Source organism: Eubalaena glacialis, chromosome 18 (genome assembly GCF_028564815.1).
Source record: "Eubalaena glacialis isolate mEubGla1 chromosome 18, mEubGla1.1.hap2.+ XY, whole genome shotgun sequence".
Classification (NCBI taxonomy): Eukaryota; Metazoa; Chordata; class Mammalia; order Artiodactyla; family Balaenidae; genus Eubalaena; species Eubalaena glacialis.
This window is the reverse complement of record NC_083733.1, coordinates 29,685,001-29,699,820: the sequence shown is the minus strand read 5'-3', so window position 1 is coordinate 29,699,820 and position 14,820 is coordinate 29,685,001. Positions and strand designations below refer to the sequence as shown.

The window sequence follows — 14,820 nt, the reverse complement described above, 5'->3', positions numbered from 1 at the left end:
TCTTCTCTGCAAATTTGGAAGATATTATTTATATATATATGCTGTTCCTTCCTCTAAATTTACCCCTCTTTAGCTAAGATGAAATCTAGCAATAGATGTGGAAATGCACATAGAACTGTACATTTTTTTGTCTAGCACACGTGTCAGTGGTCAAATTGTGTTACAACAGAGGTATGCCAATTCCTCATGCTTTTGCCCTGACCACTATTACCACATTTCCTTTCCACGTCATGGCTGTCCTTCTTTCTTTTCAGTTACAATATTTGCATTCTCCAACCTGCTCTCAGACCTGTTTGGATAATATTTTCTGCAAAGAAAAGAATATATCCTTTGTTTGATAACTTCACACACAAAATGGCTTTCAACCAGTTGAAAAAAGCTGAATAGGTAGGGATTTGATGTACAAGAATTGTGGTGCAGGGTAAGAAGATGGAAATTTGTGGGCTTCAAATTGGGTATTCTTATTTTAACTGTAATTTAATTTGAGATTTTTTTTTTTAATTTTTATTTATTTATTTATTTATTTTTGGCTGTGTTGGTTCTTCGTTTCTGTGCGAGGACTTTCTCCAGTTGTGGCAAGCGGGGGCCACTCTTCTTCACGGTGCGCAGGCCTCTCACTGTCGCGGCCTCTCGTTGCGGAGCACAGCTCCAGACGCGCAGGCTCAGCAGTTGTGGCGCACGGGCTTAGTTGCTCCGCGGCATGTGGGATCTTCCCAGACCAGGGCTCGAACCCGTGTCGCCTGCATCGGCAGGCAGACTCTCAACCACTGCGCCACTAGGGAAGCTCTAATTTGAGATTTATGAGTCTACCTTTCACCCAGGGGATTCCTAACTACTTTATGATTTTTGAATATTTTAATTCCCCACTGTTGGGATGTAACTGGAAAATGTATCCCAGCAGCCTGCCAGGCACTAAGTATACCCACACCCTGGCTCAAGACTCTCAGGAGCTGGGCACTAGCTCTGAGGCTCCAGCTTTTCCACCACGTCGAAGGAGGCCCAGCTTGAGCTGCCCCAATGCAGCTTAGTCAGAAGTCTCAGTACATTTAGTTGCTACAATTTCAGTTGTCTTGGTTGTTCAAAAGCACCTCCTCTGCTTTCATTTTTCTTTAAAATGGATGGAAATCCTAGGTATTATTTTTAACATATGTTTTTAGACCTTCTTGAATATTAATTAGGTAAACCTAATTCAAGATGTATTATTCAAGAATATAGCCTTAACTTTATGGTTTTTAAAATGAGCTATGAGTGGATTGTTACTAAAATGTCCATTTAGACACACTTGTTCTTGTGATTCAAGGACTTCTCAGTATGTTGAAGGCTGTATCCTTTAGTTTCACAAGTCTCCCCTCATTAATGATGATTATCAATCTCTTTAATTACCAAAATGATCAGATATCTAAAAATCTAGGGAATATAATATTTAGGACTATTTCCTTACCCACTCCTTCTCTGCTTCCCCAACACAAAGACTTATTTTTGAAAAGGTTATTATTTTCTTGACTCTTGGATCTTAAAAATACAAGTTCCAAACCTCATGCCCTATGTAATTGGTCTTGTGGCATCTTTGAACAGTGATGCCATGTGTGTCTACAGAATATTTCTATTGAAAGTTATTCTTTGAATCATAATGTGGCATAGTGGGTGTACTTAAAGCATCTTTTAGTGATCACTTTTATCAGCCAGCTACTCCACAAGTATTCCTTAATAAGCATATGGCTTAGGGGCATAGGGAATAAGCTAGCTAGTAGGGAACATCCCAAAATATGACATAAATTAAGAGCCTTCTAGTTTATCTCGTGAGAGAGAATATAAGCAAAGTCAGACTGTATAGCACTCTTATGGATAACAGCTAGTTTCTGAATGGAAACATGACATTCACATTGACTCTACAATCAGTTTCCTTCTTCATGGGCTATATCTTAGTTTGCATTCAAAATATGTTGACTTTAAAGCCATCCTTTATATTAGAGATACGTAAAAATGATTTGTCTGTAGACATACATATTTTGCTTTAGGAAAATTCCTTGGCAAAGCTTATAGTGAGCTTCTAGTGGCTGCTGGCATTACTTAATGGTAGGTAATTCATTGCCTTGTGATAGAGTTTTTTTTTCATTAAAAAATTTCTAATGTAGGAAAGGATTATAATAATGAGTGTTATGATCAACATCTATAGAAATATATCACTTTTTAAATCTCTTAAAGCTAATTACTTAGAGAAGGTTCAAATACATTTGTATAGTTTATTTAAATATCCGAATGCACTAAAATGATGTGTAGTTTTTAATCTAAAACGGGCCTTTCAGAAAACCATCACACAAATACATACATACATATACACACACAACACACCCCATATGTACTTGTTCTAACAGAGGTAATTTCTTCTGGAACTTGGTAGAATTCTGGAATTTGTAAGTGGAGAAATGGAGTGCTATAAGAAGAGCGTTAGCTGGGGTTTTTGTTCCAGTTCTGCTAGTACTTACCTGTATTTGCTTGAGCAAATTACTTAAACGTCTCTAAGCCTGTGTTCTCACTGGTCAAAGGGGGATAATAATACCTATTTTATAGGGTTGTGAGGATTTAATCAGGTTGCTTGTGTGCTAGTATGTGGTAAGTTAGGCATTAACTTTTATTCACCTTATCAACTAGATTTTCCTGTTCTTTGGGGAAGGAAGGAGCTAATGTTCATAAAACATTGTTCATAAAACCTTTCTTCTTTTGCATTTCTCCTTTTGAAGACTGTAAAGGAGAATCATGAGCAGAACTAGAACTGCACTTTTCTTCTTCTTCTTTTTCTTTTTTTTTTTTTTGGCTGAACCGCGCAGCTTGCGGGATCTTAGTTCCCTGACCAGGGATTGAACCCCAGGCCCAGCAGTGACAGCACCAAGTCCTAACCACTGGACCGCCAGGGAATTCCCAGAACTGCACATTTCTTAAGATTCACCTGTTAAAATCCTTTTCTGTTCCTTAGAAGAAGAAAAAGTTGATTGTAGCATCATCACTCATCAGTCCTTCTCCCTCTCATCATCACTTATTTAATAGAAAGGAATGTGCTTGATGTGGTCAGTAAACAACGAATACACCAGTCTCACTGGTAGTGAGTATTCATGTAAAGGACTGGCTCTGGGTAATGGAGAGCCTTAAACAATAGGCGGGGGAATTTGGGCTTTATCTTGTGTGCAGTCTAAGGCCCAAGAAGAGGTAGGAGGCTCTGGACCAAAAGTGCAAACTAGAGGTGCTGGTGTGGGAGACAGGCCAGTTAGTCTCCTCTCATCTGTGTCAGGACGGTACAGAGTAAGCAGGGTGAGGGAAGAGGGGATACTGCAGTGAGGAGGGGGCTGGAGCTGTGGAGCCCGTCTCAGGTGCAACGGGAAAGGGAATTGACGAAGTTTACACAGGATGCTTCCAGGAAGGAAAGACTTCCCTTTACCCACCCAGGTCTGATTCCTGGGTCTGTGAAATAAACTGACAATAGGCAGATTAACAGCGGAAAAGATATACAGATTTATTAAGTTTTAATATGGTATGCACAAGGGCAGCACAGGGAATAAAAAGGGAATACCCAAAAAAGTGAGATTTGAGAGCTTATATACCACATTAAAAGAAGCAGGGGATACAGCCACTATGGAGAACAGTATGGAGGTTCCTTAAAAAACTAAAAATAGAACTACTGTATGACCCAGCAATCCTATTACTGGGCATATACCCTGAGAAAACCATAATTCAAAAGGACACATGTACCCCAATGTTGATTGCAGCACTATTTACAATAGCCAGGACGTGGAAACAACCTAAATGTCCAACGATAGATGAATGGATAAAGAAGATGTGGTACATATATACAATGGAATATTACTCAGCCATAAAAAGGAACGAAATTGGGTCATTTGTAGAGACGTGGATGGACCTAGAGTCTGTCACACAGAGTGAAGTAAGCCAGAAAGAGAAAAACAAGTATCATATATTAATGCATATATATGGAATCTAGAAAAATGGTACATATGAACCTATTTGTAGGGCAGGAATAGAGACGTAGACGTAGAGAACGGACATGTGGACACGGGGAAGAAGAGGGTGGGACGAATTGGGAGATTAGGTTTGACGTAAATACGCGGGAACCTGCTGTATAGCACAGGGAGCTCAGCTTGGTGCTCTGTGACGATCTAGATGGGTGGGATGGGGAGGGAGGGAGGTCCAAGAGAGAGGGGATATAGGTATACATACAGCTGATTCACTTCATTGTACAGCAGAAACTAACACAACATTGTAAAGCAATTTTACTCCAATTTAAAAAAAAGATGAATTAGAGCTTCCACATAGTTTATAGCAGAAATAAAAGTTTCAAATTAAAAAAAAAAAAAAAAGAAGCAGGGGAGGGAGGGCATAGGCCACTTAGGGGAGAGTAGATGATTTTTAAGAAAGACCAGTGGGCCCTTAGAACAGATGGGAGACATGATGGTGTGTGATAAAGTTTGTCTGGGTGTGATGTTGACTTCTAGTCTCCTCCCCTCTGATGAGAGTCAGTCTTCCCTGTTTGATGAAACTCCCCAGGAGCACGTTTAGGACAATTGAGTTCTTTTTGGAGGATCTGTCGTGGGCAGATAAGGGGAGTTCAGAGAAAGCCTCTCCCTGCAGTGCTGTTTTTAAGTGCCTACAGCTCAAAATAATTGATATACCCAAGTGGCACATTTTGCAGTTGCAGGTCCTGAACTCCTTCACTGTCTTCTTTCTAAAGTTGAAAATGAAGTATCATTGAGATAAAAGTGGAATTGCAACTCGAGAAGCAAGGAACATGTTTGAAACAGGAAAATATGATAGCAGCAGGTCAAAGAGGGACAGAAGAGGGCTGCCAAGCAGCAGTGAGGTTCGATTTAAGTAGCTTGATCCTCGCCCATCACATCAACATTAAAGAAATAGACCCAGTGTTAAGATCACATATTTTGGCCCACCTGCACAGATTAGAAAGATAAAAGAAGATCTTCGACAACAGAAACAAAAAAGTATTTTTTTATGTTTGGAGGCAGCATGGTCACCTTGGGAAATTACATAATTTTTCAAGCAGCTCCAAGGAACTGAACATGAATTTGTAGTAGCCTCAGCCAATAAGATTTTATACCTTTGTTTAGCATCTCTCAGTTAGCATCACTCTCTAACAGGATTAGGGAGGCGGGATCAGGAGAGGTGACCAAGTATGTGATTAGCGCCCTGAGTGTGGCAGAAGTGACAGATTCTAGGTGACAGAAAGGTCATAGAGAAGTGTCTGATTCTCAAAGTCCAGTGTAGATAGGCAGACAGATGTTGTCAGGAGGGGGTGGATAGAGAGGGATGAATAGGTCCTGAGGGTGACCGTCAGTTTCTTGCGGTCTCTGCAGGACCAGGTTAGGGGTGAAGTAAACACTAATAGATAATGAGGGGAAACTCATGGAAGAACTTGTCAGAGGAGGAATTAGAATTGCATGTTTTTTCCATGGCCAAGGTGGAGTTGAGAAGAATATCTGTGGCCAGATGAAGGGGTGTGAAATCAAGATGGGCCATCAATGTGGATACTGGGGATAACGAGAGAAGATAAAGGTAGAAAGGATAACTTGTGGTCCTGGGGTCACTGGGGTATTTAGGTGTGTATTAGCGTTCAGTAATAGATAATGACAATCATGTTCCCCTCTCTCTGGCTGATCTTTCTTCCCAAATAAAAGATAGGTTCATGCTGCGACCCTTGAATGACTTTGTACAAATTGGAAATGTGATATAGAGGGCAAGATCTTATCCAAGGAGAGGTGACTTTTTATTAGAATTTCCATTGAATTGCTTCTCAGGAGGCATGGGGGCCTCCAAGACCAGTGAGTATCAACTCCAGGCTTTTAACTATTTTGAACTCTCAGGGGAATTTTTTTCCTCAAGAATAAAATGCCATGCCAATATGAGCGTTATTAAAAATCATTTTATGGAAAATATTCCCTGCACTAAAAGGAACCAAACCCATAGTTCATTGTATTGTGTTTGGTTAACAGTGTAACAGCAATTTATTTTTTAGGGTTTTCAGTATGAACTTCTATGACCTACCAATCAAGTGTATTATAAATGAGCATTTAGCTTTTTTTAATGAAGAATTATATGGCAATTTAAAACTTTAATTGATTGTATTATTTTGTTAGGTTTTTATGAACACTGATTTTAACATAATTTTCTTCCTTGGATTTCATCCTAAGCAACTATAAGAGATTTTACTAGAACAGGATGGAGGGAATTTTTAGAAATATTTATTTGCAAAGATTTTTCGTTGCTCTGGATATATAAGTGATGTGGGGACCTCTGGTGGCTTAGTTTATTTTTCCATCTTAAAGAATGACTGGATACTAAGCGAAAAGATAGAAGTCCAGTTGGAAAGGACCTTAGACGGCATCTACTGAAACTTTTTCCTTTGACAAGAGAGGGAATTGAGGCCTATAACGGCTAAATGACTTTTCCAGGATCGCACAGCAGAGCCAAGGCATCAATCCAGGCCTAGTGCTGTCTCCGCAGCATGCCACTGTCCTCTTGGAGAGGATGTTAATAAAATAAATGTGAAAAGTAAAATAACAAATAGCACATTATCCTGTGATTTCTGTCCATTTTATCCTAAAAATGCCAGTTGGGTCCATGCTGGCCTGTACACCCTCCCTCCCTCCCTCTATTCATGGTCTTACCATCACTCACAGAGTGATTGTGGTTGCCTCCAGGGGTTCTCCCTGCTCCGAGCCTCTTCCTCTTTGGTTATCCACTCCCTGCCACCAAAGTTACTGCTCAAAAACTTGGACCGGCTCATTTCACTCCCTTGCTTAAACTTCATCTCTGAGTCACTATTGCCCGTAGGCTTCTTAAACATGGTTAACAAGCTTGAAAACAGGTCCATGTGAGTCTGAAAGTGGTGTTATTTATACAGATATTTACTTTTCTTTCAAATTGTGACCTTGCCATTTGTGTGTGGCTTAGCTATATTGTTTAACCTCTCGGAGCCACATTCTTTACCTATCAAAGAGAAATGGTAGAATTTGCCTCAAGAAATTGTTGAAAGAGTTCAGCACATAAAACCCCTTATATAAAGTACCCAGTACACAGTAGGTTCTTGAAGGATGGTAGCCCTTATTGGTGGACTTAGCTCGCTGTATCGTACATTTATTCCCCACTGCATGAAGAACTCCTTGAGGGCAGAACTTCCTTGTCATGTCTTCAAGGCTTAGTGTGGTGCCTGGCATATAACAGTGTGCCTAAGCAGTATTTGTTGAATAGAAATGAGCCATGAAATCTTGAGCAAGTCATTTAATCTTTGTGAACCCCAATTCCTTATGACTAGAATTGGGAGGATTAGTAAAATGAAATAATGCATATAAAACACCTAGCATGGTGCCTGGTTCAGTTGATAAACAGTAGGAATTGGCAAGATCATGTTTATCCTCAGAAAGTCAAGATCAAGTATTAGCTCTTCTATAAAACCTCTTTGGTTGCTTTTCCCAGCCCCCGACCAAATTAATCGTTTCCTATCCCTTGTGCTCCTACTCCAGGAAGGATGGTTTAATGGGGAAAACAAGGGTTTTAAAGTCTGACAGGCCTTGAGCTGAATCCTAGTCATGTGGCCCATATAACTTTAAGTAAGTTAATTAAGCTTTTAAGCCCTGTCATTAGGGGTAATGATAGTTAGTGTGTGTTGTGGCAGTCTATCCTGTTAAAATATGGATCTTCTTTAGAGCAGGAATTAGGGTCCTGTTCATCTTGCCTGGTATATAGTAGGTGCTCAAAAAACGTACAATGACTTAAATATAGCACTGAAAGCTTGTTAATGTTAGGAAACTATAATTAAAAACAAGAATAGTACAAATGAGGTATCACAGAATATCAAGTGGAGAAAAAAAAGTAAAATTTAAAATGATAAAGCAAAACACAGTAGAAAGCCAATATAAGGGTTCAAAAACAAGCAGAAGAAATGATAAAACATAAAGCTTGATCAAGTGATAAAAATATGGCTGATATAGGAATGGATAGAGAAGATAAACTACAAGAAACAAAGTACTACCACTAATAACGTTTTCACACAGAGGGTAGGTGGGAGAAAATGCAGCTTTGAGAGTAAGATCTGAGTAGTTTCAGCTTTACAACTTCCAGAATTCCAGACATTGGCTCATTTCATCCTCACCACAACCAGGGACGTGGGTGGTCATAGCCCTCCTTTCAGAGTTGAGGAGACAGTTCAGAAAAGTTAAAGGTCATACTAGTTAACACGCAGAAAGACCCAGAGCTTGGATTCAGATCTCCTGAGTCCAAGCCCAGTGCTCTTTACATTCTATCCTATAACCCGTGTGCTAGAAAGGGGATTTCATATAATGACAGCTTATAAATTAATTTAGCATTTAAAGTCTTAGGCCTCACAATTGTAATGGAAAGGTATATTTGCCTTTCAGTTTATGCCTGTTCAAATACCAAATGATGAAGAAAAAAGTGATCCTGTCCTTTTTGCCAGTAGAGTCCGGAACTTAATGGCAGAGTAAGTATCTATATGTGATTATGATCAGTAAATAGTTTTCAAATTATTGGTAAATGGCATTTAACATTGTTTGAAGTCTTTGTTTTTTTCTGAGGGCCTCATTCCCCAACTCATTTTGGTAAGGAAAAATCATGTGCCTAGGAATGCAGTCAGTAAGACAATCTATAAATATTTTCCCTGACGTAACCCCAAACTAATGGAGATGTAGCTTTGCCAGAAGGGGAACAGGGAGGGTACATGAACCAGGAGAAACCAGCCAGTGACCTCCAAAGGGTGAATTCTCCCAAGCTGGCCAGTCGCTGTCAGACAAAGCTAATGATGGTCTGAGTGGTTCCTGCTGTGACCCACCTTCTATCCCCTCAGCCTCCATATAGCTGCCAAGGCCACGTGTTTCAAAGGCATTAATGATTATAGCACCAAAGAGGAAAAAGTTTGCAAGGGAATGCAATAGATGCATAGAAAAGGGGGAAAGTCACCCTCATTAAGGGGATGGCTATAAATTTAGGATTTAGAAACTGCAAAACATGAGGCAAGTATTTTCCTGCACTTAAGGGAGTTTTAACTGGCCACTATCCTGATTAAATAAATCACCTCTCCTCCTGTAATGAAAGAGTGTGTTATACTATCCCCACCACCCAGGCAGCCTCAGAACCCTCCAGGTGTGCACCCTCTCCCCAAGCACCACCTCCCTCAATCGTGCCCAATGGTAGGTTTGGAGCTAATAGGCCAGCAGTATTTATTCTCTTAGTAAAAATGCAATGAGAACTCTGAATTTAGCTTCATAGCTGAATTTGTCATTATAAGCAAGATTATATATATTATATGTATATTACATATATTAATGTTTCACAGGAGACTAACTTTATTTTCAAAAAGAATAAATGTTTAAGTGTTTGGCTGAAAAACTTTTGTTACTATGTGTCCCTACATGTACTTGATTTACCTAGTTTCTAGAGCAGCTACAAAATTTGCTTTTGAGATTGTTTGCTTCCCTCTTCCATTATGTTTTCATACTAGCTTATGTCCAAAATTTAGGAAGGAAGATAAGTATTAGGAACTGAGAGAATTTACATCAGATATTTTGACTTCCCAAAACCTGCCTAAAAACAGAGGAAAGATTTGTTTAAGCAGGCTTTTCCTGGATTTGGAGGCGTGGAGGTAGAAGGGCCTTGGATAAAGAGTAAGAAAGACCTCAGTTAGCTGTACAACCTTGGATAAGTCCCCTCCAAGGCTCCTTTCCTCATGTGTAAAGTGGGAATTCTAATCCTTGCCTGGCTTTTCTCAGAGTTTTGGTTATTATGAGAGTCAAGTAGGAAAGTATATGTTAAAAGCATTTGAAAATGGTAAAGAGCAAAGCCGAGGTAAGTAGTGCTGGTCGACCACTAATAAATATTTACCAAATCCTGTGCTAGGCCATTTGCTTGTGTTACCTAACATAATCTTCACAGCAGCTCTGAGGCAAGTGAGGAAATGGAGGCTCTGAGGGCTAAGTGGTTTGTTCCAGATCATGGCAGATAGTGAGAGTCTCTGGGCTGGGATTCAAATCCACACTTCCTATTACCAAAGCCCAAGCTCTTAACTGTTTTGTTCTACTACTTACTCTTATAATTCCTGAAGTGTTTTTAATTTTTATTTTCCTTATATATTCTTACACCCAAATAGTCACTAATCAAAAACAGCTTAGTGGCAGGTAGGAAAAAAATGTTTATTCATATTGCATTCATTGAAAATTGAATGTTCTTAGCCATGATTCAACGAAATCAAATAACAGTTGATGACATAATTTTATGATTGTCACTGAATGTGTGTGAATAAAAATTTAGCCAAGAGGGATCTGCAGGAAATTATTTTATGTACAGCACAGATTTTCTTCTTGTCACTCAAGTGTTTTTTCAAGTTCTTGTTAATATGTACTTTTTCCAGGTCTGGTTCACTATTAGTAGATCTCTGAGCAGGAGGGAGGTAGTCAGTGTTGTGCACTCCTTTGAGGATGGAGGGTGTTTAGGTTTGGAAGAAATATGATCTTATAATCAGTCCTCGTTAGTATTTTTTGAAGATTGCTATGTAGCAAGAAGGTGATCTTCAGTCTTAAAAGATGGAAAGATGCAGATGGCTAGCGATATGGATAGACCGTTCACTTATAATATGTACAGGTGCCATTTATCTGTTTAAGTGGCACTTCCACAGGCATTCTTAGTTGGTCCTTAAAATAACCCTGTGGAGGAAGTGATTATTCCTATGTGCAGATGAGAAAAGTGAGGCTTAGGTTAAGTGCCAGCTGATAAAAGACTCCATAGGACTTGAACCTAAGTCTTCTCATTACTTTCCATGGACTGAACTCAACTATTATTATCGCTGTAGTCAAAACACAGAACAAAAATGACTAGCTGGCAGAAGCACACAGACATAAGGAGATTAACTCGGGCCACAATAAGTCTGTGAAGTAGAGAAATATGTCTCTTTGGCAGTAATAAGCCAAAGCCACTGGTTCAAAAAGTAGTAAATACTTTTCCATTTACTGTCGTTTGTTGACCAATTCAGGCCTAATGAAAAACCATCACCTTTTTGAAAAAGTTGAATCTGTTTGCTTTTTAATACTTTAGAGCTCTGAGAATTCCAATAACAGATCACACCTATGAAGACTGCAGATTGATGATTTCAGCAGGACAGCTAACACTGCCTATGGAAGCTGGGTTGGTGGAATTTACCAAAATCAGCCGGAAATTGAAGTAAGCATATTTTAAAATTACCACACTTTTCTAAAGGTGTCCAAAAGAGATCTGAAATCCTGTATGTTTATTTTCTCTGGTTTCATTAATGCTCAAACTCTAGAACCTACGTGGTATTTATTAAGAAAGCCAGGGATGTGAATTTATCTCCCATTTAGTTCATCTAGTTTTGTTTTTTCAAGAACAGCTAACTCAGAAATATGTGCATTGGTCATGGGAGGAGAACGAGATAGTAAACATGGGTCAGCGCAGATCTGCCTCCCTACCCAGAAACAGCTGAGTAGTTGGTCCTGCCACCTTCTTATAAGAAAGATGGCATAATTATATGGTACTGGCACGAGGTGGTCAGAACTCCTCATGTGAAATAGGAATTGACTTGTAGAGCAGCAATTCTGACCATCATTGAATTTTAAATACTTCCCTAGATCAACCTTCTCCTTCTGGGTACATAATTTTTTTTTAAAGGCAAAAAAAAAAAATTGTGATTTTTATGATCTGGTTTAAACCATTTAGAACATTCCCTTTGAACTTCCTGGTATGAAGGTGTAACTCCCACATCCCTCTCTGATTACAGTTCATAGTTTTCAGCCCTGACAGGGATCTGCAGAATTTATTAACTCAGTAGACCTTGGCATCCTCCCTAGGAGGGAGCTGCAGAATCAGTTACTGTATTAAAGTTCAATATTAAAAAATATTTTTTGATAACTGATGTAGCAAACATTATTTATATCTTCTAGATAGCAATGTTTTGATGTTATATTTTTACAATATTCCTATAGATTTGAAAAAATTAGATAGTCACTGAAATTGGATATAGAAGTATGTGTTGTCACCTGTTTAATTCTACAGGATGTGATGTAAGCCACAGTATATTTTCCAGTGTTTTTTAAAGTGTTTTATAACTAATATTGGAGGAAGTGTACAAAGTCTAATGAATCCCCCATCACAACATTTTGTGAAATGTGAGTTCATTATCATCCGGAAAGCTTGAAAGCAAGAATTGTATTTTTTTTTAACAACTCAGTAAGTACTGTTGACTTACTAAGTAATATTTAGGTTAAAATGTGAGTTCTTTTTTTCTTCTCATGAGTCATTTATTATCTTACCACATTGCTCCTTTTCCCAGTTACTTTTCTTTCCCTCAGATATTTGGGATAATTACAGTTATGCTAATATCCTTTAAAAAATTAGAAGTCTGTATCCATGTTCAAAATGTGCCTTAAAATATTCGTTTTCTTCTCCTTTTCAAATGTAACACTGAATATATTTTTCCCTCAGACAGATGAATAAAACAATGCTCACAAAATGTTCATGTGAATTGTAAAACGCTAATAACACATCTTCATAACTCTTTGTTTAGATTAGATTGGGATGGGATTCGTAAGCATTTGGATGAATATGCCGCTATTGCAAGTTCCTCTAAAGGAGGAAGAATCGGAATTGAAGAATTTGCGGAGTATTTGAAGCTGCCTGTTTCAGATGTCTTGAGACAACTTTTTGCACTCTTTGACAGGGTAGGTTAAAGTTTAATCTTTAACACGCAAATGTTTTTATTTCGCAAGTCCCCACAGGGTATAAATCAGTATGGCAGGCATTAGAAAAACTTGCTAGGTCAGTGTTAGAAGAAGCAAGGCTGAGCCCATAGTTTAATTGCATGATTTTGTTTTTCCGCTTAATAGTAGTAGTAGCAGTAGTAGTAGTAGTAATAATAATAGTAATATAATAATAATTGTGTGTATGTGTGTGGCAACAGTTATGATAGTGTCTATTTATTTTAAACACCAGGTCAGAATTAAATATTGTGACCATATACCCATATTTGTGTATGGAATTAGAAAGGTTTACATAATTAGCAAGAATTTTAATATTTATGTCAAAATCATACATTGATGACACGGGTGGTACTATTCTATCCTGAAGGTTTCTGGACTTCCCCAAAAACATCCGAAGACCAAATAGATTTTAGTTTATTTATAACAAAGTTTTCAATTAAAGCTTGACTGTTTGTCCTTATATTGGGGATTCAGTTTTCTGCTTACGAATATGTACGTACATGGAGATAGATCATTGAAATGTCAAAGTTTCCTTAGGAAAAGTGCATCAAGATTTCAAGTTCTCTCTTTTTAATTTGTTTTTTAATATATAAAGTTGACAGTAAAGTTTACTTTTTTGGTTACAGTTTTGTGAGTTCTAACAAATGCGTAGAGGCATGTAACTACCACCACATTCAAGAAATACAATTGCAAAAAAAAAAAAAGAATTCCCTGTAGCTAGACTTTTATAGTCAACCCCTTCCCTCACCTTTAACCACTGGCAATCACTCCATCCCTATAGGTTTGCCTTTTCCAGATGCCATACAAATGGAATCATTTAGTATATCCTTTTGAGTCCAGCTTCTTTCACTCAGCATAACGCATCTGAGATTCAGCCATGTTATTGCATGTATCTGTAATTTGTCTCCTTTTATTGCGGAGTGGTATTCCATTGGGTGGATGTACCATACTTGGTGTATCCTTTCCCCAATTGAGGAACATTTGGTTTGTTTCCAACTTGGGACAATTATGAATATAACTGTTCTAAGCGTTCATGTATAGGTTTTTGAGTGAATATAGGTTTTCCTTTTACTTGGGTAAATACTTAGGGTTGGATAAATACTTAGGATTGTGATCTTTTTTATTTCACATTCATTCCTGAGGGATATTTTTGTTGTACATATATGGAATTCTGTATAGAGTTCTTCCCTTTCAACAATTTAATAATTTCATCCTGCTGCCTTCAGGCCTATCTGGTTGTTTTTCAAGTTCCTCCTGCCATGGTATTTTATCCAGAGGTAGTGCTTTTTGTATTTCGATCAGAGTTTCTAATTGTAGTGAGAAGGAGAGATAGGCTAAACTGGGCTCATTCCATCCTGGCTGGCCCCAGAAGTCCCAGGTCTCTGTCAACCACTGGGAAAAGATATTTTGCAAAGAAATTATAGCCTGCTGACAGAAACCAGGACAGAGCTTTTCTTTTTCTTCTTACGCAGAGGTCACTAACATTCCTAATGACTTATTCTGTGACTTATTCTCTTAGATAACTATTCTTTTTTTTTAATTTATTTTAATTTTGGCTGCGTTGGGTCTTCGTTGCTGGGCGCGGGCTTTCTCTAGTTGCGACGAGCAGGGGCTACTCTTTGTTGCAGTGTGCGGGCTTCTCGTTGTGGTGGCTTCTCTTTGTTGTGGAGCACGGGCTCTAGGCACGCGGGCTTCAGTAGTTGTGGCACACGGGCTTTGTAGTTATGGCTCGCGGGCTTAGTTGCTCCGCGGCATGTGGGATCTTCCCGGACCAGGGCTCGAACCTGTGTCCCCTGCATTGGCAGGTGGATTCTTAACCACTGCGCCACCAGGGAAGTCCCTTAGATGAACTATTCTTTAACATAATGCAGGTAAGCAACCTTCTTCCGTATGGAGTGCACAAGCCTCTCTTCTGTGCTTGTTGCAGCATACAAATATTTTTTCCTTGTCCGTGAAGTGGTAATGTGTCACTGCAATGGTGCTACTATAAAGTGTAATGAAGATTTAGGGAAAAGGAGAT

General features: G+C 38.7%; 1 protein-coding gene across 2 annotated transcripts in view; it reads left to right on the top strand.

Moving 5' to 3' along the window:
• Positions 1–14,820, top strand: part of LPCAT2 (lysophosphatidylcholine acyltransferase 2) — a 63,156-nt gene that overhangs the window by 18,657 nt on the left and 29,679 nt on the right. For both annotated transcript variants that reach the window (XM_061173013.1, XM_061173014.1), the window contains 3 exons: positions 8,436–8,518; positions 11,122–11,247; positions 12,608–12,761. In XM_061173013.1, coding sequence (XP_061028996.1) covers positions 8,436–8,518; positions 11,122–11,247; positions 12,608–12,761 — 363 coding nt within the window. The remainder of the gene's footprint in view (positions 1–8,435; positions 8,519–11,121; positions 11,248–12,607; positions 12,762–14,820) is intronic.